Source organism: Notothenia coriiceps, unplaced genomic scaffold (assembly GCF_000735185.1).
Source record: "Notothenia coriiceps isolate Sejong01 unplaced genomic scaffold, NC01 NC01_scaffold00000339, whole genome shotgun sequence".
Taxonomy (NCBI): Eukaryota; Metazoa; Chordata; class Actinopteri; order Perciformes; family Nototheniidae; genus Notothenia; species Notothenia coriiceps.
The window spans coordinates 17,421,073-17,445,556 of record NW_011333040.1 but is presented as its reverse complement, the minus strand read 5'-3'; the positions used below and the strand labels follow the sequence as shown (position 1 = coordinate 17,445,556).

The 24,484-nt window shown below is 40.6% G+C and overlaps 3 protein-coding genes across 3 annotated transcripts; 2 read left to right on the top strand and 1 right to left on the bottom strand.

Moving 5' to 3' along the window:
• The first annotated feature begins 306 nt into the window (after positions 1–306).
• dennd11 (DENN domain containing 11) lies at positions 307–8,048 on the top strand. Its single transcript, XM_010773552.1, has 9 exons — positions 307–944; positions 1,517–1,616; positions 1,954–2,112; positions 3,297–3,450; positions 3,545–3,683; positions 3,800–3,931; positions 4,016–4,166; positions 4,663–4,731; positions 5,574–8,048. The coding sequence occupies exons 1-9, from the start codon at positions 515–517 to the stop codon at positions 5,767–5,769; spliced, it is 1,530 nt and encodes a 509-aa protein (XP_010771854.1). The 5' UTR covers positions 307–514; the 3' UTR covers positions 5,770–8,048.
• Positions 8,049–10,440: 2,392 nt separating this feature from the next.
• agk (acylglycerol kinase) lies at positions 10,441–14,925 on the bottom strand. The gene is made up of 14 exons (XM_010773518.1): positions 14,688–14,925; positions 14,556–14,595; positions 14,376–14,455; positions 14,216–14,291; positions 13,984–14,109; positions 13,774–13,868; positions 13,124–13,193; positions 12,855–12,934; positions 12,713–12,770; positions 11,722–11,869; positions 11,525–11,622; positions 11,328–11,398; positions 11,130–11,214; positions 10,441–11,006 (listed from the first exon to the last, which is right to left on the bottom strand). Exons 1-14 carry the CDS (start codon positions 14,795–14,797, stop codon positions 10,872–10,874), a joined length of 1,272 nt encoding a protein of 423 aa, XP_010771820.1. The 5' UTR covers positions 14,798–14,925; the 3' UTR covers positions 10,441–10,871.
• Positions 14,926–15,377: 452 nt separating this feature from the next.
• Positions 15,378–22,252, top strand: LOC104951738 (nuclear pore complex protein Nup205-like). Its single transcript, XM_010778473.1, has 16 exons — positions 15,378–15,412; positions 16,365–16,507; positions 16,665–16,836; positions 17,000–17,144; positions 17,277–17,436; positions 17,600–17,828; positions 17,918–18,082; positions 18,293–18,468; positions 18,612–18,728; positions 18,849–18,986; positions 19,136–19,286; positions 19,570–19,775; positions 20,150–20,336; positions 21,371–21,414; positions 21,979–21,988; positions 22,080–22,252. The coding sequence occupies exons 1-16, from the start codon at positions 15,385–15,387 to the stop codon at positions 22,250–22,252; spliced, it is 2,244 nt and encodes a 747-aa protein (XP_010776775.1). The 5' UTR covers positions 15,378–15,384.
• The last annotated feature ends 2,232 nt before the right edge of the window (positions 22,253–24,484 follow it).

Here is a 24,484-nt window from a genome sequence, read left to right as displayed (position 1 = left end):
TTACAAATGGCTGCTAATTGCGAAATCCACTTTAACAGCCTTACTTTAAAAACGAGGAAAATAAGAATTTTAAAAGGTATATGAATACATATTTAAATATGTAATTATATCACAACAACACTAAAATGAACAATTTAAGTAAAACTAGATACAATCTAAATATCACGAATATTTACGTAATAGTCAAAAGGCACATTTATGCTGTATGTCCATTCGACTGAATATTATTAAGCCTTATATGGGCAGCATAAAATGCCCATAACCAAAATTAGGTCACTGTATGAAATAGTAATAGAGACACGTGGGCGGAAGTCAGCTACGTCATCAAAACAGTGAGACAGGCGGAGGAAAAGAAGCCCGTCGGTGAATGTGACACGCTTACAAATACACAGAAAACAACCCAGCGAGCAGCAGGACATCATGATCCGGCTCCAGCGAAGCGTTTAGTGTGCTCGATTCTACTGGATAGCGGACTGTTGTGTTATTTTTTCTCGCTTTCCGAGGCAGCATCATCATGGTGAATCAGTCGGACCGAGCCCCGCTACTGGACTGGGAGGAGATCCCACCGCCCGACCCCAACCAGGCGGCCCAGCCCGCGCTGCATCCACCGCTCCGGGAGGAGGAGGACGCCCCGGCGGAGAAAAGTTCGAAACCAGCCGGGCGTCGCACACCGTCGGGGACCGCGGCTGGTACTGGGTGGAGCACCAGCACCGTCGACACCACCATCAGCTGCAGCCCGACGAAGAGTGGAACTGCTGTTGTTGTCAGCAGGAACGGAAACTCGGGCCGCCCGCTGACACAGATCTGTGGGCTCGGGTGGCATCGCCCGGAGCCCTTCGGTTCAGATCGAAATCTTCCCTTCCCCGGCCTCTCGGCGAGGGATCAGTGGGAGGAGAAGGACCAGATAGTGTCTGTTTTCGTGGTTACCTTTGATACAAGATCAGGTAAGCAATCATATTGTAACAAGATGTATATTTTCACATTTGTTTACAATTCTCACTTGTGAATGACATAGCTACATTTCCTAAAACGATTATCCCATGATTGTTATCTTGGAATGTCTGATGTGTACTGAGTCATAGGGGTTAAGGGCGTGAAGTGCTATCAGCAGGTGGGGTGGTAAACTCATATTTTAAATGTCAAGACACTAGTAAACAATATGAACAACCCACAGTGGTGAAATATCCCTTATTGTTATGGGCCAACCCTTCCAGAAGAAATTAATTTCCTGGTCTGGCTTGCCAGATTTAGCAAGCTGACAAACTGTAAAGAGTATGCAAGAGCTGGTATAGAAGGTAAACCATGCCATATAACAAACGAACAAGACCAGGATGTCAGTGGTTCAGCTTCATAGGAGGGGTCAGTGTATATTTACAGTAGCTGAGTCAGTGCTTTCCACTGTCCCTGACCTTTTGCTCCTACATGACTAAAATCCAGGATTAGGGGAAGTGGCCAGGATGAAAGTGGACAGAATGGGAAGTAACTGTGGTTTATTTTGTGTGTTTGTGAATAAAAGGGAATATGGTGGAGTGGTGCCTGCCTCACGACATCAACTTGGACGGAGTGGAATTCAAGTCCATTGCCAGTGGCTCCCATCGGATCAACAGTGACTTTATGTACGTACTCCCACTCATCCACTCACCACACCAGTCAGGAAGCATGAAATCAAGAAAAAAGCAACTATTTTCATTATCGATTAATCAGCCGAAAAAAGAGAACAATTTAGCCAAAAATGCCCGGAGACAGACATATGGACAAGTTGAAAATATCAATATTTCAGTGGCTGAACAGCCTTTTCTGCATGTCAACGGTTGACCAATTATCAAAACTGTTTGACTAATTGCAGCCTTAAAATCTAGTAGTTAGAGATACACAAGTCTGATCTATGCAATTGTTTTGTATCTATGATTTGAGAAATCATTAACTCCCATTTTCTGTTTTTCCTTCGGCTAGATATTTCCGTAAGGGCTGTTACTTTGGGTTGGCCTGTTTTGCTAACATGCCTGTGGACAGTGAGCTGGAGCGAGGAGCGAGGATGAAGTCTGTGGGAATTCTGTCTCCCTCCTACACCCTGCTGTACCGCTACATGCACTTCCTGGAGAACCAAGTCAGGTAAGACATGCTTTGTGTTTATGAGTCTTCTTTTTAATTGTTTTTTCCTTATTCACTCACCTTCGACCACCCTATTTCTGTTATTATTTTTCTTGTGGTTGTGTAAACAGGTTTCTTCTTATGTTCCTACCTCCTACCCTCTTGGTTAAAATGTTCCCTCATCTATTAAACATTAGCCCAGAGTCCCGGTTACAGCTATCGTCACAGGAGCTCAATTTAAATGCAGTTTTAGTATGAAGTCTAAGCACGGAAGTGGAATAAACCCTGACAGCCTCTCTTCTCCTCAGTAACTCTGCCTCGGTCCTCTCACGAAAGCTTATCTCATCATTGACTATGTATAAATATCTGATGCAGCCACAGTTTCACCTTAAGATATACATATGGCTCAGGTTACAGCTGAGTACCAGTGGATCAGAATGATTGGTAATCTAATCTATGTGTGGTTCTTGTGATTTTTTTTTAACAGCCACTCAAATTGTGTTATAAATATGTTATACGTTTATGGTTTTGGTGGCTAAACCAAAAAGAAAATGTTTATTTATGTAATGTGTGTAGCCTCAAATGATCCCGCTATGCAACTTAAGAACAACGGATAGTTAACGGACCAAACATAATCTGTTATTTTGCCTATTTTTACTTAGACTTTAAGTAAATATTGATACACTAAAGAAACTATTGAAAAATATATTAAAATGTTTGAAAAATTCTACATCTATACAGAGCAAAGATTTATTTGATTATGTAGAAAATGATTCTTAGGCAGTTACATCTTTGCAACACCAATGCTTAATAGTACTAATATATAATGAATATTTGTGTGTATATATAATTAGCCCACTGTGATTTAGATATTGCATTAGTGTATAATGTAATTTCATTTGCATATGATTAACCTTTTCATCCCTATGTTGTATGACACTATCAATATTAATCAATATATAATTAAAACATATATGAACATAGGCTTCGTAAATGATATTACCTTTGCTCGGACATACTACTGTTTTTCGTATTATTATATTAAAGATAATTGCTGTGAGCTTTCATGTATGGTCAAGTAACATTGACACATAATTAATATGTTATTTGTTTAAATACAACTAAGCAATACTTCATCTTCTTAGTGACATAAATCTAAGAAGGGTTGATTGACTCGTGACATTCATTTTCTTTCTCCGTCTTAGACTCCAGCTGAAGAGTCCGGGCCAGTATTCTCCCCTGGAGGCCTTCTACGAGGATAAGAAGGCCGTCCTCCCCCCTGCAGGAAACGGTCTGGTCACCGCCTGCCCCACCTGGAGTGTTACCTCCATCAACCGCTGTATGCACCCAGAAATGAAGGTGTGTTAGCAGTGGAGCACATGAGCTACATACTGTAGGTAACGGCAGATTTAAACAACAGAAAAACCACAACGACATATTTGTCCCTCTGCAGATCACCCACCCTGCCGGCTGTATGTCGCAGTTCATCCAGTTTTTCGGGGAGCAAATCATGGTGCTGTGGAAGTTTGCGTTGCTTAGGAAACGGATCCTCATCTTCTCCCCTCCACCTGTGGGTGTGGTCTGCTACAGAGGTGAGAAGCGTAAACACACATGCACTAGAAGCCAGGATGTAATAATCCTTCCTTTTATTTTAAATTTCCATTTTTTTGGAAATGTTTCATTCCCTCTGTTCTTGTTCTCCCCTCAGTGTATTGCTGTTGCTGCCTGGCTAATGTCTCTCTTCCTGGAATCGGTGTCTCTGTTCCTGAATTACGGCCTTTCTTCTACATCAACATAGCAGACATCACCACCCTGGAGAAAGAGATGTCATACGTGGCCTGTGAGTAAAGCGCTCACTGTACTGTACAATCTGTAGTCTATGTAAAAGGATTCTTTATAAATGAGTATGTTTTGTTTTTTTCAGGCACCACTGAGAAGATTTTCGAGGACAAGAAGGGGCTGTACGACGTCTACATTGATAACCAGAATGTGAAAACACACAGAAGCCATTTGCAGCCACTGCTCCGAGTGAATGCAGCGGATAAGGAGAAGTATAGGAAACTGAGCGAACAGAGGTAAATTACACTCTGTAGAATACTTGAAATTCAACTATGTTTTACAAGGAATTATGAGGGCTATTATCGGTTAAAAAAACGTTTTAAATGCGGCAAGGTCGGGGTTAATGTTCAACATAATTAATCTGAATTTAGGACAGATTTACAATAAAAGCACTTGGATATTCTATGAGATTAAAGCAATTAATTTAAGTAGAAAACTCACAAAATTACTAGAATAAAACTCCACTATTGTATAAAATGTAAAGTTATACCTTTGCTAGAATAATATATAACACCCTTGCCCGGGCTCTGTCATTTTCTCTTTCCTACAATGGCCTGTAAATTTTCAAATGTGATACTTGCATTTATATTAGACAGCTATAAGAAAAGACTCAATATGAACCTGGACACTTATTAATACTAGTCAGCGAAAAACACAATTAGATGCCTTAAGATCCTATTTCTTTTACATATTATATTAATATATGCTGACCTTTTTTTTTCTTTCTTCCAGGCAAATGTTGCTGTACTCTCAGGAGGTGGATGGTGACTGCACCACAAATGAAGAGGATCTGTTTATTCTGTGAGTCTTTGACAAATTTATTCACAGCTGCTTGTGAGCCTAACCACAGGCTGTACGTTTAATGAGGGGGCTCCCTAATGATGTATTCAATGCAGATTTAAGCGAGCTCTGTGATTGAAACACCTTAGTAAAAAATGTTTGCTGGCATTCAGATAAAAAAATCTAAATGATTTTGGCTTGATTAGTGTCAGTAAATGTGGGATCGTTTTTTTTTTTTAAAGCTCTTAAAAAAGAATGGAAACTAGCTAGGAAATACATACGTACAATATGAGATCAGTTTATTGGATGCATGTATGAAGGCAAACAGAATATGCTATATATATTTTCCCTTAATTTCTAGGAATATTATTTGTCTCATACCTATGTACTGTACATAGGTATGAGACAAATAAAATGTCATTGAGCTTGATTAAATAAAAACATTCCATTTCGGAAATGGAATGTTTTTATTTAATCAAGCTCAATGACATTTTGTATATAAAGGCACTATTTAGCTGTACAGATTTTCAAGTCTAAAGTTATGGTCAATTGAATATCTTATAAGAAGGCAGGTAAATGTCTGTAGCCATACCAGCTGTACACAAGCAACAATCTAAGTGTATCTTTGTAAATTAATGATAAAAAGTGAAAAGATTACAGCTTGAAAATCAGGCGTTAGGTCTTCTGTAAGTCTACACTTTGATTTAACGTAAAGATAAAATCAATAAATACCTTATTTAGGTTGCAATGTTACTAACTTATCCAAGCAGTAACTTTAGGGAGTCCTGTTTAGAATGGTTTTCTCATTTGAATGTGTCGCTGACGACCATAGCGTGACCCTCTTGTCTTTAAACCACTCCCAGGTTCTTCATGGAGCTGAACAACCGCATCTTCCAGACACTGTCAGACATAGCGGGGAGCAACGACCCCACCCTGACCGCTGAGCACGTCAGGGCCATGGGGCTGGACCCCCAGGGCGACCGCTCCTTCCTGGTGGACCTGCTGGAGGTATACGGCCTAGACATCACGCTGGTCATAGACAACCTCTGCTGCCACTGAGCCCCCTCCCCCCCCCCCCCCCCCTCATACTGGGAAACTTCACTGGATATTTGTGCCTTCGTGGCCCACGCACACCTAGACACCGAAGACACTGCCTCCCCCTCCTGGGATTTCCATCTGCTGTCCCCCACTGGGTGTCGGTTTTCCCTCTGTCTGTCTCATCTGACCTGTGGAGACTGTTTCCAAACATTGTGGAGGACGAGGACGTTAAATGATGGCGCACACGTCCACAGTGACTGAGTAACACTTGCCCAGCAGACTATGTATCGCCTGGCAGCTGCGTGGTCTTATACTGTAGCCGTTCACATCCTATATCACTCAGTGCTGTTTATCGTCAGAAAATAAGTCTCCATTCAGCTGAAGCACTGGATTAAAGTTTGGACATCTTGATCATTTCTGGTCCCCACAGGATGGTTCGTTGTTCCCCACTGCACCAATCACAATGGAGAAGTCATTGAAACATTCAAAAACATGCAGCTTTGGAGTAAGATTCATATTATGGAGGTGGAGTATGCTGTTATAACATACTGTAGATGGATGCTTTTTGAATACTTTATTTCCCTTTCAAAAGGGAAGCAATAGGATTAGAGCCGCAATGAAAAATAATCGCCAACTATTTTGATAACTGATTAATCGATAGTAGAATCGTAGGGTAATTTTCCGTGCAAATATTACAGAAAATAATCAGTTTTCAGCCTCTTAGATAATGAGACGTTTAAGGATATCACCACAGATTAAAATAATGGGATTGAAATGTTTCCCTTTTTTCTCAATTTTTATATAAATAGATATATTAAATGATTAATCTAGTAAACTAGACAATAATTGCCAAATTAATCTATAATAAAAATGATTGCAGATTGCAGCACTGAATAGAAGTGTTTGCCAATTGAAATCGGCCTTATTTATGTTTGTTCATTTTCCACGTTGTTTTCTAGTTCTGTTTTTTTTTTAACAACTGTAAGTGAGCAGTAATGACATTTGTTAGTTATCCTCTTTTTTTAATAATGGGGATGGTAAATGATTATGAAATGACTCATTTATTGAGAAGAGAAAGCTGTTAATACTTTAATCACCTTTTTGATGCACCTTCAACATGAGGTAGATGTGATAATGTGTTTGATCACAGTGAAGAAACGTTCTCTTGTGTTACATGCTGAGGTTCTTGAATATTCCATGAATGTGACTCTACTGTATAACACCAATGAATGCTGCACCATGTCTACCACTGGAATTTCTCCTGATGCACACAAGCTTAATATTTGTTATTCTATGATCTACAGTCTGAGCCAGCAAATGTTTGTGAATTAGTCTTTTGCACTGTATAAAGGCTTTCATTGTTCCCTTTTTTGTTTTACTTGAACCTGTGGCTGTTACATCACCAGAGGCCAATATGTGTTTTGTGACGCGTTGAGTGAGGAGTCCGTGATGGTATACTGTACTTGTTGAGCAGCTTCAAAAAGATCCTCTTGCTTGTCTGTGTCCCTGACAAACATCTCTTTGTGTTTAATCATTGTCAATCGTTTGTTCCATGTTGGAACACAAAAGGCATATATTTCCCTGGTATACATTTGGAGTAGTGGTTCTCCTGCCAACCCCCCAAAAAGCAAGCTTTTGAACATGTGATGAATTTTAACACATTCCAAAAATGATCTTTCAGGGGCTGATCCCTGGGATTGAGAACTCCTGACTTTCACCAATTTTCTGGGTTTACAAAAACAGAATAAAAGTGAACCAAGTGATTTATTTGAAATTCTTTGTTGTGTAAATGGGGCCTTAAGGATATGTGATTTGTGAACCAGACTCATTACTGTATCTATTTGCTGACTAAGTACATTATCCTACGCACTTCTGAAGGACCTTGCTGTGAAACCTGTTCACCCTGACTCATTTATTTACTTCTCAGCAGACCTATACACTTGCCTCTGACGGTGTTTGCTTTACTGTTTGTTAAATGTATAAGGGAATGTACACAACACACACTTACTGTATAACATGCCTTCTTTGTGGAGTCGTTCACAGACCAGCATCAGTCGTTTGTACAGCCTGTCACTCTACTGAATGTCAGAGATAGCAAAAGTATTGCACACATGCAGCAAATAAAAAGTTTAACCTTTTTCTTCTTGATTGTAATGTAAATAACAAGTACTCACAGAATAATAAGTCTTCACCTTTACTAATGTGAAACACTGTAAAAGATGTCAGTAATGTACACATCTATTCAAGCATGAGTTCATTTCACTGTACTGCCATCATTAAACAATAAAACATTAATACAGTTTGTGTTATCTAATTCTCTATTAAACCGTTTTCTCTATTTCCTTTATAATCCTACACTACCTACACTTCTCTTCCCTCAAATATATTGTACTACTTTACAGCCAGATATACTTACAGTATTCGTGTGATATACAGACAGGGAGATCGAATTGCTGTTTCGATACTGAGGAATAAAAGTTAAAATGTCTTAAAAACCTACATAATCAAAAATACACATACAGTTTAAGGCAGGGGGGAGAGGTGGGAGGGAGGTGAGAGAGTTCAGCCTCCTGCAACCTCGTAGACAAATCTGTTTTTGAGTCTGGTGGATGTGGAACCTCCTCCCTGAAGGCATGCGGGTGAAGAGGCAGGTGGAGGGATGGGAGGGGTCACCCACAACGCTGAGTGCTCTGCGGGTGAGGCGGGTGTTGTAGAAGTCCTGGAGAGTTGGGAGTCAGGCACCGATGATCCTCTCAGCAGTGTTCACAATGCGCTGCAGGGTCTTACGGTTGGAGGTGGTCCACAAACCACACACACAGTGATGGAGCTGCTGAGGCTGCTCTCGATGGCGTCTCTGTAGAAGGTGTACATGATGGCTGTGGGGGGGGGGGTTCGTGCTCTCTTACATACATTTCTTATGTAATTTATATTAATGTTGCTTTAAAATTTAAACAATATTTTACTGTTGTAGTTGGCTAATGTGGAGCCCATTTAAACTACTTTATATAAAGGGGCATTCCACCATTTTACAAATTCTTCAGTTTATTCTTAACAAGGAGTGGAGAACTCCAGTTTCTCAGAACATATATGTCTTCTGTTCTGTCGCTCTTGAAGGATATTACGAAAGATACAAAAAAATAACCCCAGTGACATCATGGGGTCGAGTTTAAATGTGTCTTAGACTATCACTTTAAAAAGAAAGCCTGTGTTACAAACTGCAAGTGTGGGGTTTGAAAGATATAACAATTAATGGCAAGTAAAGCAAGTACGGTCTAGTTAAAGATGCTACCCAGTTGCATTATGGGAAATGCATTTACAGAGTTTAAACCCATATTAGGGATTGAATGTCAGGATATACTGCATCAATGTAGACCATGCTTTGTTTTCTATGTCAAGTGCAAATTAAAATCACTAAAGTATTCTCGACACAGTTTTACCACATTATGTTAAAAATATGTATGTATCTGTAAAATAATAATAATAAAAAGTACCTAAGAGGTCAAATGAATGAAGGGTAAAAAGTACAACATTTAAAAATGTAAAGATAAGTAAATTACTTATTCAAATCTGCCATTACCCCACACTATCTTTCCACAGCAATCAACACCACCCAGATCAAAGCAAGATCCTCCCTTTGTGTTCCAACCAGCTGATAAGAGGCCTGGGATGCAGCCATGCTTAATAATCTCACAGATTAGCTGTTTACACCATCTGTCAGCTCAGACCTCACCATGAGTCTGCCAAACTCCTGCTTCAAGATCTGGGAATTATAGCGACACATTCAGAGTGCTGCAGCATCCCTTTATTCTGCCATATCCATTCATCGATACACCATTCCTCCATCCCATACTCTGCTGAGCCCTGCAGGCTACTCACAGCCAGCTAATGCTCTGGTACACTGTATATTTTTCTTTATGCATGACTACTTTTGATTTCCGGTCGGTCCTTTCTCTTTTTGTCCATCAGTTCCATTTTGCCCCAGCCCCACAACAAAAACAAATCAATCTGCCCACAAATGTGAAATTGAGCATTTTACAGATTATGTTTAAAAGGGCCCTATTTTGCTCGTTTTTCAGATTCATATTTGTATGTTGTGCCTCGACTGAAACATGTCTCCATGCTTTAATGTTCAAAAAGCCCTTTATTTTTCTCATACTGTCTGTGCTGCAGCACCTCTTTTCACCCTCTGTCTGAAACCAGAGCCTAGTTTGCTCCGATTGGTTAGTGGTCTGACTCTGTTGTGATTGATTAACTGCTTCGAGATGACCCGCCCCTTAGCCTATCACGTACAATGTGTTGGAGCGCTAGCTAATAGAAGCGCACGTGTTACATAGTGATGTCACTATGTTACGGATGTAAACAAAGGAGTCCAATGGAGGCGTTGCAGGCAGGGCGGGGGTGTGTGATAGAAACTCCCTCTGGACGGAACACTGGGACTTTAGCCTTTGCAGACCATTTACATGCACAAAAACCTTTATAACACACTACAGGAAAGTCACAAAAAGCATAATAGGGCCCCTTTAAAGTGGCCCTAAAGAAACAGTTACATGTAGCATATTCAATGTCCTTCTGAAATGTTTAACTTTAATATAATGAGTTCTTATTTCTTGTCTTGTTATTATTTCCCGTAATTCCGGTGTGCTATGTGTGGAACCAGAGGATCACAACGGAAATGAACCTATGACGGCAGTGCAGTTTTGTGTGTTTTTTTTAATCATGAAACACATACATCTATCAATAGAGACCATGTGCTAAATACTTACAAAATACACTTGAGTTGGACAGAAATTATTTTTATTGACCAAGTTCAAATGTGATGGCATTAGTAAACCATTCAGTAAACATAACGTCCGTTCCTCAGGTCAATCTGTACACAGGTGAATGGCCTAAAGAAACAAAGCCTTGATCTTTTTATATACAACAGTGTGTAACGTGATCTTTATAATTGATAAACTGTATATTCTATCATCATTGTTAAATGTAGTAAAATAATCCATTAGTATGACACCTGTTTTCCAAACAACCTCAGAGTGTCTGGCGGTTCTTTGCTCCTGTGTTTCTCTTGAGATCAGTTTTTGTCTCCGTCTGTTCTTATCTTCTCTTTGTTGTAATGTATTTTTCCATCACTGCATCTGTGCGAGGAGCTGCTCCCTGCGCTCCGCACTGATAAAGAAGCGTAGTTTCCGTGGCAACAGACTTATCTCTACAGGCATGGCCTCGTACTCCTCGTTGTCGATGTTGTAAAAGCCAGCGGTACCCTGCGGGGCGTGAGAACATAAAGTCAAATAGTGCCACAAAACTGGAATACTGATCTTTAGAAAGTACACTGACATCAGAAGTACTTCAGTTGTAAAATTATTGAGAAAGTCATGAAATCTGACCTCTGGCAGCTGCAGCCGGCAAGCACTGGCTTCCAGTTTAGTGGACTCCTTAGTGAATACGGTGGGGTCCTCGTCTTTTTTGTTTCTAGGATGAAGAACATTTACATTCTTTTACTTGAATTAAATTCAACATTACCTTTAAAAGGATGCCAAATGTGTCTGTTTGCATCAGATGAATGAAAAAGTGTATTTACTGACCCGACAGTGATGTATTCGCCCACTGTGAGGTTGTCCGGTTCGGCGTAGATCATCATGGAGTCATTTATACGCTGCAAGTAAAACAAATAGAAGCAAATACAAATTCAAAAAAAGTTTAATGACAACGACTGAGTATTCAATTGCTCAGAATTTTGTAAGAACAGGTACATTTTAAATACACATATTGTTGTACTGACCCTCTGCACCGGGTTTTTGTTGTGCGTTTGAACAAACAGCTCTAGCGTCGATAGCTGCTCCTCTTTCCACTCCTCTGGCTCTTCCACTTTTGGAGGCTCTGTGGAACACACACACGAAGGACGTCATTTACTGTTGGGATGTTGGTGTAAAGTTGCCATGCTGTGACCCGAGCGTCGACACAATGACACACACTGACCTACGACAGGAGGGCTCCAGCGGTGTTTCAGCCGGAGGAAGATGCGGTACAGCAGGCTGGGTCTCTGGGGCCTCTGAGGGGACAGATCAGGGGGCCGCAGGTTTGGATCCAAGTAGGACACTGAGACCTCCCGGACCAGGGGCCACTCCTGGTGAAGGGAAGGTGAAGAGGAAATGGCGAGACATGAAATAGGGAAATCATTTCATGACGTTGAACAGATGGATGGTTGAAGTCTTTAGGCTCTGTTCTGTTTGTTTGTCTTTCTCTTTTTTTATTGCTTTTTCCTCTTATTTTAGGGATTTTTTTTAATGCATAAATTGTATTTGTATATATATATTTTAAATATTTGTATGCATGTGTGCATGGTGGTAAATGGGGATCATTATTTTTCTTGATGTAAATCATTTAAAAAGAATATTTTGTTATTATTATTTGTATTCTTCTTCTATTGAGTTGTTTTCAAACTGTTACCAGTAATGCTAATAAACTTCTATCTATGGTATGCTACAGAATACTGATTAGACAAGGCAATGTGTTTTAATGAGGCTCCTGATCATCTTTATATTTTTAATACATATTAACAATTACACATTTTAAAATAAAGAATTAAGAAAATATATTTACTACAAAATTGACTGTTTATTCTGATCAGAGATAGAAAACTTCAATATCAACATTTGGATCATTGTTGGATACTAGTATTGATCTAAAACCTACACTTAAGAAATACTTTTATGTTAATAACTGTTTAAGGTCCATCTGATCTTCAATTGATGTAGAAAACAGGCTATACATGTCAGGGTTTTTTGTTCATAAGAAAATCTAATTAAAAAGGGCTAATTTAAAAGTTAAACAATCAAACATGCTTAAAATATGTGTTTCGTAATAGGGAGGTCACATGGCTTTCTGATATCATATTTTATAAAAGCTCATCACCAGTTAGATATACTGTTCTAACCCAAGTATGTTAAACAAAAAAATATATCCTTACATGTAGAGTACTTAACCAATGTGCTGCGTTGGTCTTCAGTGGTCCAAGGTACCAATATCTATTAGAAAAAAAGGTTAATTACTTTCATGTTTGGGGAGTTATCCAGGGTTTATAATCTGAGTGACCAATGTTGTAATCTTACTTGCTGATTTTTGCCGCCACATCTCTAAAAGCACCCCAACGTAATCCAATCAGAGCGAAGACGGGCTGCTCTGTCTCCCCCTGGAACACAAAGACACAAATTATAGATCCAAACAACAATGGGTACATTATACTACTTCATGAGAAGAGTCATTTTATGAGTGTGAGATTAAATATTTCTTAGATCATTTGTTGATATGACCTGTAAAAAAAACTAACCAAGCCATGTCTGTACCTTTAAGACTTATATTATTTTATATTTGTCCTTACTTTGATTTGCAGCACATCCAGAGGAACAGTTTCTCCCTTCAATATGGACAGTGTTGCGGATGTAATGTCTCTATGAAAGTTATTTATGAGAAGAAGAAAAAACGTAAACATACACATACTGTATTTTTACACAGTCTGACACAGTAACAATAACTTACACAATAACTAATTATTGGACCATGAATGATCCTAAAAAATAATTGAGATAAACTATATTACTGTCATTTAATGATACGGATATACTATAAGTATAATAGCATATTAATGCAAGAACACCCTTTCAAAAGACAATTTACTTTAATCCTTTGTATTATTCAGACAATGGAATTTTAATGCGACAAAAGTATATGATATATAATATCCTAAATAAAATAAAATGTTATGGGGCTCTGTCAACAATAATGTGTGATATGCGCAGCAGCCAAGTCTTATAATATATAGGATAACCCTGCTGTTTATTCTGGCAGTTAGGGACATACTGAAGTAAACAAAGATGCATGTAAAAAAACACATTGACAATATTGGGGTCAGTAAAAATAAACAAGGTCATGTCCATATATTGTCCGATGTGTAGTTAGTGTGACACACCCAGTGAGATTGTATGATGCTAAAATTCTGATCTTTCAGTATAATTTTAAATAGATACTTACTTGACCTTGTTGTCACTGAGGAGGTGAAGACTCGGACTCAGGGAGTTGCGGGAGCCCAGTGGAATGAATCCAATGGGTGTGTGACAGATGGTGTCCTGCAGTCATTAAACATGCATTATTGACATCAATAAATGGAAAAATTAGGACATGTTTTGCATTAATCTCTAAAACCAAATCCTGGTGACAATACAATAAGTGTGTGAAACATACTTGATCGGGCCTTCGCAGTAATCCTGTGACGACTTCCTGCAAGGTGCCATCCCCTCCGGCCACGATCAGCATGTCTGTTTGTTCTGCAAGCTCCATCAGTTTCTTTGCCTGGCCTTCATAATCTGTCTGTGAAGAAACAAGTCGTTTAACTCATGGTGTCACATGGGATTCCTACTAGAAACACATACTGTAGCACTGATGGATTCCAAACGGGAAATAAAACTAAATGTACCTTTACTATTGTCACCTCCACACCAGCCAGGTGTAATATAGGAGCAGCATTCTTTTCAAACAGGTTGTTAGCTTTTCTGGGGGAGATTTAGAGAGGGAGTTGTGAATATTGTGAGAAAGACCAGGGTCTTAAGTGTAGAAAATTCCGAGAGGATACTTACCCACCGCAGGCTGCAGGGTTCAAAATCACTGTTGCTTTCCTCAGACGCTCATGTGGTGCTATTTGTTGACGCCCAAACTCCTATCAGGAGTTATGGTGATTACAAGTAGGCCTAAAAATGCATTTCAGATGGGGTTTGGCTTAAACGATGACAATGTATGAGCAAAAAAAAGTGTCTTACCCTCGCCAATAGACAGGCCTCCCTCCGCAGAAGGGAGTCACTAGCAAAACACAAGACACACAATGTTAAAACACTAAAACATAAAGTATGCTTTTTCATATTTGAGATCATTTTATAACCTGAGATACTCACCTGTGTTTACCATTCAGCCAGTAGCCTCCATAAGACAAGACGCACACAGCAAATGTGGATTTCTTCCAGTTATTCCGCAGAGTGAGAAACACTTTCACAACCCGAGCCATGGTTTTGATTAAATAGTTACCAAGCACTCTATTTTAATAAAGTGAAACATTTGCGATGTTTTATATTCATGAATGAGACATTTTCATCCCAGCGGTCACGGGTTTTCTACTGTCAGACTGCATGGACATGTTGGTGTAACGTCAAAACAGTACGGGCGAACACAGGGCGGAACCAATGTTTGTGTCACTTGTGGTCCATTAACCCGTTTCAAGGCATAATGGGTGCTGATTTACCAATATTTAGTTTGAAATAATATTTGAAAGAGAACTGAATTCTTAAAATAAATTATGTCGATTTGAAATGTATTAAAATAACTTATTCAGGAAATACATGAATTAACTACAATTCCCACTTAGCTAGCTAGATAGCCTCTGAGGTCTGAGGACCTCGCCTGCAAGGGTCAATCAGAATTTCATAAATGTTTTAAACTCATTTACAAAACTAACCACCCAGTATTCACATTTAAGTAGAACGGGTTCATATCATTTGAGAAAATAGTATTGAAGCGTGTTTAGAGGAGACATTATTTTACATTTCACTACGGCACAAACCCGACACCTTCTGCCCAATTTTCAGAAAGTGTGTCATGGCGGCCCAGATGGCGGTAAATTCGGGTATGAACTATATTTATTTCGTAAAGTTACCAATTTGTGTTGACTCCTATGAGCTGCTATGAGTTATAATTTCACAGATAAACACGTACATATTTGCTGTTTAGCGCAAGTTTAGGCGAAGTCAGGTTTTGACCACATGGCGATGGTTGACTCAAATTCACTCAGGCTGCTAGGCTAATTTAGCCTAGCCTGCAAAACACGTTAGTTTAGCTAATTTTGGTTTAACTATTTGCTGGGGAAAGTGCTCAGCTTTAGCGTTAACACATTTTTATATTAGAACAAAAATACGGGCAGTATGACTTCTCCCACGGAACCCCTGTCAAACGGGTCAGCTTTACTCATTGGGATCAAAAATGAAACTAACTTACTTGGAACAAGAAAAGACCCATTTGACACCTGTGCCCGATATTTTGTACTAGGATGCTAACAACAAGAAGTTCGTGTAAGAGTTAAATTCAGGTGCAGATTATCTAATTATGTTCTGTCTGTTGGTAATGAGTCAGAGTTGTTTACTGGTACCAGTTAACGGTCAGATATGTATGCACAGACTCTGTTGATGTTGTGCAGTGACAGCTCAGAACCTAGTAGTGTATAAAACAATGATAAGCAATCTAAAATGATTCGGTAAATAGGCTAAATCTTGAATAACTAACATGTTCATATTATTATTATTCATTTTTTAAGTTTAAAAATGGTTCACAATTGCAACATCAGGAACAAATGTCAACCATCAAACCTTTGTGATAGTATTCACTGTTAAACATACATATTTGTATTGCTAGAATACAATTTGACTCTATAACGCATATAACATTCAAAAACTTCCCTCAAAACAATTATTACATATACCGCATAATAGATAAAGCAAGATATACCAAAGCAAGTTTTACAGGGTCTAGCTCTGCATGTTTATTTGACACAAGACCTTAGAAAAACACATTTTCCCACCCAGGAGCCAGTCTGTGGGGGCCGCTGAAGGAACTATGGGAGACAGTGGACGGAGCGGTGTTGAGGAGACAGCCAGAGAGCGTCCACCTCCTCGACCTGCAGCTGAAGAAACACAAACCACACTTTCTCTCACTCTTCAAAAACCCGGTGAGAGAACACTCTTGAAGTGACCCGCTACATATGTGAATGTGACGATAGTTTTCTTTCCGTGTATCCTGCACCTTCCTTGGGGCAGACAGATGCATTTTCTATTCACAGTGTATCTTGAGAATTTTCTAACATTTTGTCTTCACTTTATTTTCAGCCAAAGAGTGCAGAGCAGAGAGAAAAGGTGCGTAAAGCCAGCACAGAAGGCATCGCCATCCAGGGTCAGCAGGGGTCACGGCTCCTTCCAGAGCAGCTTCTCTCAGAGGCCTTCATCCTCAGCGATCTGTTTGATATTGGAGAGTTATCAGCTTTGGAGCTTCTGTTAGCAGGTAAAGTAGACATGATAAAAGGACACAACTTGAAAGCTAAATTCTAAAGGAAGTTATATAAATTGTGTGGGGTAGATACAACAAAAACCTGGCCTGATTTGCAGTGGTAAAGACATAGACGTTTCACACAACTGATTCTCAAAATATTTGTATCTGTCTCTAGGTGAGCAACAGCAGCCCCATTTTCCAGGTCTGACACGAGGTCTGGTAGCTGTGCTGCTCTACTGGGATGGAAAGCTTTGTGTGGCCAACTCCCTGCGCACACTCATCCAGTCACGCCATGGCAAGACCTTCACCCTGGACCTGAGGTAATAATGCCATCTACTAATGAAGCATTCAAGCAGGGACAGCTGCTTTAAATGTTAAATTGTCCTGCTGTTTTTGTACATAATAACTACGTGTTCTTGTTATTTACTTGTTCTGTTCGTTTTCTCCTTCAGTGGAGAGCTGGTGGCTTTGACCACACGTTTCACAGACGAACTGATGAACCAGGGTCTGACCAAACGCGTCCTGGCATTGGTGTCGGAGATCAATGTGGCGCGAGAATTTGAACGGCTGCAGAAGGAGCGCGGCCTGGGCAACGAGAAGCACCGGAAAGAGGTAGAAGCAAATCTTTTGTGTTCATTTGAAATGGAAATACCTTTCTTTTGATAAAAGTTGATTTTCAACCATACTCAACTTGTGCAAATCCAGTAGCATTGTGTTGTAGCTGAAAAAGACACATTTAGTAGAAAAAACGACTAACTCCCTCTTCTGTCCGCAGGTCTCGGACCTTATTAAAGAGAGCAGACAGGCTCTGGCAGACAGCCTGTTTTCGTGGACCTGCCAGTCACCTTTGTCTAAAGACGACACCCTGGCTCTTATTGGCCACCTGGAGACAGTGAGCGCTCAAGCTGATGGCTCATTGGATAGCGTGAACCTGGCTCTGGTCATGGCACTACTCTACTGCTTGGATGTCAGCTTTGTAGAACAGGGAACAGAAGATAGAGAAGGTGAGATCATGTGATTATTTTTTGTATTGCTCTAGAGTTCAGTGTTTTTCTTCTACAGCTAATGAGTGATCGTCTCTGTGTTCCTCCAGATCTGATCCAGGCACTGCCATTGCTGACTGAGCGGCAGTACGTGTCTGCGGTGCACAGCCGGCTGATGGATGGCCAGCCGTGGAAGCTTCCAGGTCTGCAGGCTGTGTGTCGCCTGGCCTGGGCTCTATCTCTGAGGGTCCTTTCGCAGCTACCACAGGGAGGTGGTAAGTTCCTTGTTGTATTGGTTTGCCCTATGAAGTAAAATAAGGTCTCAATTATAGCAGCTATTCAATGTTACAAATACTTGTATGTCAGAATCAAAATCAGAAACGGGTTTATTGCCAGGTAGGTTCACACATACGAGGAACTTGACTTGATGTCGTGGTGCATACATAAAATATAAAACAAAGAATGTCCATGTGTGTGCTGTGCAGCCCTGGTGGAGTTCACTGAGGCAGACGAGGCTCTGGCCGACCAGGCTCTGTTGGGAGACGTCTTCCTGTTTATGAGGGAGGGCATCCTGGGATGTGAGGGCTGTGCACAGGAAGAGTTTTACATCCGCCGCCTCCACTCACTCATCACAGACTTCCTGGCACTCATGCCAATGAAGGTGAGAGATTTCACAGGTGTCCGCTCCCAATGTTTAAGTAAGAAGTTGACATGTACGGATATCATCCTGAAGTGTGTCTTTAGCTTGTGTTTGTATACTTTTGCATACTGAATGAAAATAACATATTTGTGCTATATTTGTAGGTGAAACAGCTTCGTAACCGCGCTGATGAGGATGCCCGTCTGGTGCACATGTCTTTACAAATGGAGAGCGAGCTTCCATCGTCGCTACGCAAGGACTTAGACCATCTCATGAACCTCGTCAGTGTTTATTGATTTTTTTTACAAACTTCATTACCAAACGAGAAATATTCAAATCAAACTGCTTGACACTGTGGGTTTGAGTTTGTGACAGTTGTGGTTACTGCTTTGCCTTTGCAGATAGGAGAGTTTTACAGTAAGGACCCATTTGGACTGGAGTTGGGTCTGGAGTTTTGGTGTCCCACAGAGTCTCTGCAACACACCTCCCTGCAGGGGTCCTACCTGGGGATGGCGCTGCAAAGGCCTCCGCACAAACAGGTGAGAGCTGCCTTTTCTGGAACATGCACAAAAAAAGGTTTCTCCTCTAATCAATTATTCTGTTGACTTAGATTATGGCTTTCTGGAAGAAATCATATCATGTCAACTTTCAGTTAAAATACTTTCCCTTTACATATGCTTTGTCGCAGGTGGTTCTGTCCAAGTTTGTGCGTCAGATGGGAGACCTCCTGCCCTCCACCCTATATATCTCCTATCTCCGTATGCTGAAAGGACTCGCCAACGGGCCTCAGTGTTCACACTACGCCTTCAGCCTGCTCAAAACCAACGGAGCCACGCACAGTAAGAGCAGATTTGTTCTAAAGACAGGAAACATTTCAGAAAATAATTGTCTGGGTTTGAATAACAACAGACACATATTTTTTTATTTCTCTCTGAAATTGAAGCCGTTTAAGATTCAAAGTGCAGTTTGACCTCTGAGGTATCTGAATTTGACTTTATGCCACGTTGGCAATGGCTTCAGATGTAGGTGATATGCACACCAGACTCTTAAAGTCTATTGTCTAGCTTTAGTGTAATACGTATCCAAATGAATACCAAACTAACTTCATGTTCATGTACGCAGGTGACAACCTCCAGGGAGTGTCCGGCAGCCCGGTGTCTTGGGAACACTTTTTTCACTCCCTGATGCTCTACCATGAGAACCTGCGGCGAGACTTTCCAAACCCAGACGCAGCACAGTTCCGCCACCCGTCCCTCAGAGGCATCACCCAGAGAGAGCTGGAAGGACTCACCTCCTTCCTGCAGCTGCTCACCACCATCATCACATGGGTATGGAGGAACAGCCACTTACTTTTTGTATTATTTGACTTTAACTATATATTTATTTGTTGTTCCTTTCTTCTCTTTTCTTTTCTCTTCACTATTATCTGTAAAGCGTCTTTGAGCACCTGTAAAAGCGCTAACAAATTAAATCTATTATTATTATTATTATTAAGGATAGGCCTATTGCTGCTCATATTTAGGGATTATAAAACATCATTAAGATCGGGATTAATGTGTGATGATGTTATTTGTAATTCCTTTTACACTCACCTTATCTCCTGAAAGAATCTGTATGTTCAGGTTTATGAGATTGTCCTTCTCTAAGTGTATTAGGGTGTGTTTTGTTAGATACATTTCTATAATGTTCTCTTTCTCCATAGAGTGAAAATGCTCGCCTGGCGCTGTGTGAGCATCCCCAGTGGACTCCCGTGGTGGTGATGTTGGGGCTGCTGCAGTGCAGCGTCCCCCCCGTCCTGAAGGCGGAGGTCCTGCGCTGCCTGGCAGCTTTTGGGAAGTCACCAGAGATCGCCGCCTCACTGTGGCAGTCACTGGAATACACTCAGGTTAGTGGTTGAAAATTAATATAACAATTAACCCCCCTGTTGTGTTCGTTTATGTGTTTTCTTACTTTGGTGTTCGCGGTCAAATTTGACCGGTCCTGTTTTAACTGCTATTACATTAACACAAAAACCATTAATCCTCAACCAAATTTCATTGAACACCCTTTCAAACTCTACATATTGTATCAGACTACTGGTATACATGAAAACTGCAGTAAATATACAAAGAATAGACACTGAACATGTATTGTGTGTGCCAGGTGTGATCCATGTGGGGGGATGGGCACATAAGGGGGGGAAAACACATCTAATGTGTTTGTGTGTGTGTGTGTGTTTTTTTTCTGATCTGGATGGTTACTAATTCCTTTTCTTTATGGTGGTCATTTTTGAGCGGGAACACCATGGGTTTCACAAAGTTTACTAAATCATCCAAAATTCAATGAAAGTGGTGATCAGCAATTTTATATGTTCAAATGTCTACTGTGAAGGATATCAAAAGCCTTAATGCCAATCGAATCTAAAACCAAAAAGTTAAGAATTGATGAAAGTAGTGAATCGGTCAGATTTGACCATGAAACAACAGGAGGGTTAAGTGATGAGTTTAAACATAGTTTCTGAAAGGTCACGGGCCGTTTCTCAATGTCGAGTAACATGCTGCAGAGCCAACTTATATACTACGTCATAGAGTGGCGCGAATGCTGGACATTTAACATGCATTTAAAAAGTGCTTCGGCGCCACTCGATGACGTAGATACTGGAAATAGTTGCTTGCAGCAGTTTTACTCGACTTGAGGAAACGGCGCATACGGTTTTATTTTCATATTGGGGATAGAGCAGTGAGTTTTGGGCAATATTTTGGCTATTATACAGACCAAACACTAGAAAACTTTCAAATGTATTGTCACCAAGTCATTTTATCCTCAGTATACCAGTATCTATCTTTTTTATTCTCTTGACTTCACAAAAATAGACATACATTCTGTTAAGGCATGTTTTCGTTTTTCCAGTTTGTGTGTGTATCTTCATGTTCTCTTACCACAGTCCTTCAGACAGTAGACCGGACAGGGCAGGCAGCTGGAATTGAGGTGAGTCTTTTGTGTTTGCGAAGTTTAGATATTCGTTAGGTCTCGCTTTACTTCGAGGATATTGCTAATAAGATATACAAATAAATATATATAATAAGATGCTTCTTACATGGAATGATTTTTCAGCATCAACCATTTGACTGATGCCTATTGGGCATATTTTTAAGATCCAAATATGCAAAATAATTAGACTTGAAGCGTGCAGGTTATTTAAAAAAAAAAAAAGTTTACTGCATAAAAGTTACAGTTCTTTTTATCTCTTCAAAGTAAAAACCTTCCTTTTTATTAAATGTTCATCCTTGAACAAGATGAACATTACTGTTGTACAATTGTTGATTGTCTTTGTTTGACTCTCAGGTGGAAGCTGAATGAGATCGAGTCCAGCTAGTGAGGAGTATCCTTCTGACACGGGGCTTCTGTCACCTGATCAGCACATTGGTGGAGAGCAGCCTGCCTGTTAATTTAGGGCGGGGCTACGCGCACCCGGCTTTCCAACCATACCGAACTTTCTTGCGTGACTCTGTGTTCCTCCCCTTTCCCCACCCGAGCATATCCGCCATCCAGACTGAGAAAGGTAAAGAGCTCACCCAGTCTCTTAACATGTGATGCATGTATGCTCTTTGAACTACACATACTCACTTGTCTCCCCTTGCTGTGTCTCTCAGTGGGAGTTGCTGACGCTGTGCTGGAGGTGTTCCACAAGCTGCTGCGTGACTACGAGCCCCAGCCCTCAGACTTTGTCCAGGAGATAGTGGAGCTACAGGGCGAGCAGCTGCGGCCACAAGCGCCCGGGCCACAGCCTCATGTTCCACCTGTTGAACGACTCGGCCCACGCTGACGCTCCTGCCTCAGCCTGCTGGAGGAGGGTCGGCCAGCTGGACACCTATGCCACCCTTCCCTGGTGGAGAAGAACCATATGCACTTGCTGGCGAACAAAAGGGAGTCTGCTTTATGTGTCTGTGATTCTCGTGAACTGATCTAGTTCCTAGCTTCCGTCTTCTTCCTCTATTGCAGAAGCAGGTATCATGCCTTACGTGTTTTCGCAGATAGCAGCGCGTTTCCTGGTTTCGTATTTGACAAGTGGCACTATGTGCTCGAGACTTGGTGCACCTGTACAGCATAGACGTCTGAGGCGTCAGGTTGTTCTTCGCGCGGCGCGCACTCCTCAGGGTGGTGCTCGCCGAGCGCGCGCCTCCTTGCATTGTTTCGTACTCTCTCACCTCCTTGTATTCTATCGCATGTCTTGCAGAGTGCGTGATCGCCCTTTCCTTTCACGGAATGGGACTGAGTAGTCAGATAGTCCTACTCTCTCTCAGCCCATCTCCTTGCGATAGCGTCCAAACTAGTGATGCACCGCAGTGGTTTTATTAGGTGGCGACGCTGTTCCTTGCACTAGATAGCTCTCAATTGTCTGGGCGCAATTGATGATTACTTGTGTTTCTAACTGCTATACTGTATCCATTCATCTAAATTAAATAGATTAGATGGCTCTCATAATTGTACACCTCGCAGGTAGCGCTGTACCATCAACGATTCTTGCCAACGAGAGGCTTCCTGTCTAGTAGTGCCATTACATCACATAGTCGCTGTCAATCGTTACTACCCTTCATTCAGAATCAATGCCTGTGGATCATGTGGATAGAATATTTCATTCTATACAAACCTGAGTTATACAACGCTTTTTATTTGCGACATACCCATGTGACGCATGGTTGATGTCCAACAAATAAAAAATCTCTGCCTCCAGCCTGTAGTCTGATTATAACATGGCTCTGGGGGGTAAGTATGTGTAAAGTAACAACTGATTCATCACGAAGATATCCTTGATGAGCCACTCTGGTGAATAGACCAAAAAAAACTATCGATGCTTGCGCGTAATACCTATATGTGTTACACAAGATATATCGCAAAGATTACGGCAAATCGGTACATTAAATTTTGAATTAATTGCGTTAAAATATTAAATGCATTTATTACGCATGTGCAGAATGGCACCGCCCCATACATCCCATCAAGTGGCAGGCCAGGGTATGGCTGGGGTAGGGCTACACCCATACAAGAAATGGCTGTGTAGACCCATCATGAAAATGATGTTAAAGTAAGCAAATAAAGTCCGCCAACTCCCCGAGAATTTGCGCAGAACAGCGTTATGTAAGATTGAATCAGTACCACTTGCTGAGAAATTACCGAAGACCAGAAACGGATTTGGAAACTTTTGTACGTTAGTGATCGTCTTGCTCAATAGGAAACATCTTGATAATGTCTTCTGGCCAATCAGAATCAAGATAACTGTCGTGGTTTGTTGCAGTAAGTCCCGACGGAGAATACTTTTGCTGTATTGTACAGGGTGCACATAACTGGTACGCAGGTTATGTGCGTAATTCTTGAAAGCGTATACCGTCACTTGTGTCACAAAGCGCATTTGCGTACCGACGTACTTTGTGAGCTTTTCCAGAGCGGTTAGATCACCGACGACAGAGCTCCGGTTCTGCCCCAACCCCCCCCCTGTGTTGATAGAATCCAACAGTATGAAATACTCCCTCACGTTGATGTTGATAGTGGGACTGTCTTCATTTTGACACACAGGAAACAGTAATTCTAACATAATACTTTATGTTAAATGGATTATATCTGTCTCCTTCTTGCATTTATTCTTTCATTCACACACACAACTAAACTAATATAAGGCATGTTTTGGTCCATAGTTCGTAATGGTTATTAATCATGATTAAATAATTTTAAGCTGTGATTAATCTGATTAAAAATTGTAATCGTTTGACAGCCCTAGTAATAACACTATTTTACTCTATTGTTATAATATTTTAGATTATTTACATAGATCCTTAGCCTGATTCTATAAAAAGCTATGGGTACATTCATTCCAGTTGTAACGATACTGTACTGTATAATATCGTATCAATTAATATGTTATGCTGTCTAAGTAAATTGGAATAAAGCTCTTTTGTGTTTTTGTTGTTGTTTTGGGTTTACTGCTAATTCACGAGGTGTTCTGTGTTCATGTTGTGAAGTGTTGTTTATGATGAAGATGATACTCTTTTTTTCCTGTCCC

What these genes read in the sequence shown, in the direction of transcription:
- dennd11 (XM_010773552.1), top strand. Translation starts at nt 515, where the DNA reads ATGGTGAATCAGTCGGACCGAGCCCCGCTACTGGACTGGGAGGAGATC. An exon ending in GGGTGTGGTCTGCTACAGAG is followed by an intron (nt 3,684 to 3,799) that starts GTGAGAAGCGTA and finishes TTCTCCCCTCAG; the next exon opens with TGTATTGCTGTTGCTGCCTG. An exon ending in AGAGATGTCATACGTGGCCT is followed by an intron (nt 3,932 to 4,015) that starts GTGAGTAAAGCG and finishes TGTTTTTTTCAG; the next exon opens with GCACCACTGAGAAGATTTTC.
- agk (XM_010773518.1), bottom strand. Translation starts at nt 14,797, where the DNA reads ATGGCTCGGGTTGTGAAAGTGTTTCTCACTCTGCGGAATAACTGGAAG. An exon ending in TGGCTGAATGGTAAACACAG is followed by an intron (nt 14,596 to 14,687) that starts GTGAGTATCTCA and finishes GTGTTTTGCTAG; the next exon opens with TGACTCCCTTCTGCGGAGGG. An exon ending in GCCGGCTGCAGCTGCCAGAG is followed by an intron (nt 11,007 to 11,129) that starts GTCAGATTTCAT and finishes CACGCCCCGCAG; the next exon opens with GGTACCGCTGGCTTTTACAA.
- LOC104951738 (XM_010778473.1), top strand. Translation starts at nt 15,385, where the DNA reads ATGGCGGCCCAGATGGCGGTAAATTCGG. An exon ending in TCTCACTCTTCAAAAACCCG is followed by an intron (nt 16,508 to 16,664) that starts GTGAGAGAACAC and finishes CTTTATTTTCAG; the next exon opens with CCAAAGAGTGCAGAGCAGAG. An exon ending in TCACCACCATCATCACATGG is followed by an intron (nt 19,776 to 20,149) that starts GTATGGAGGAAC and finishes CTTTCTCCATAG; the next exon opens with AGTGAAAATGCTCGCCTGGC.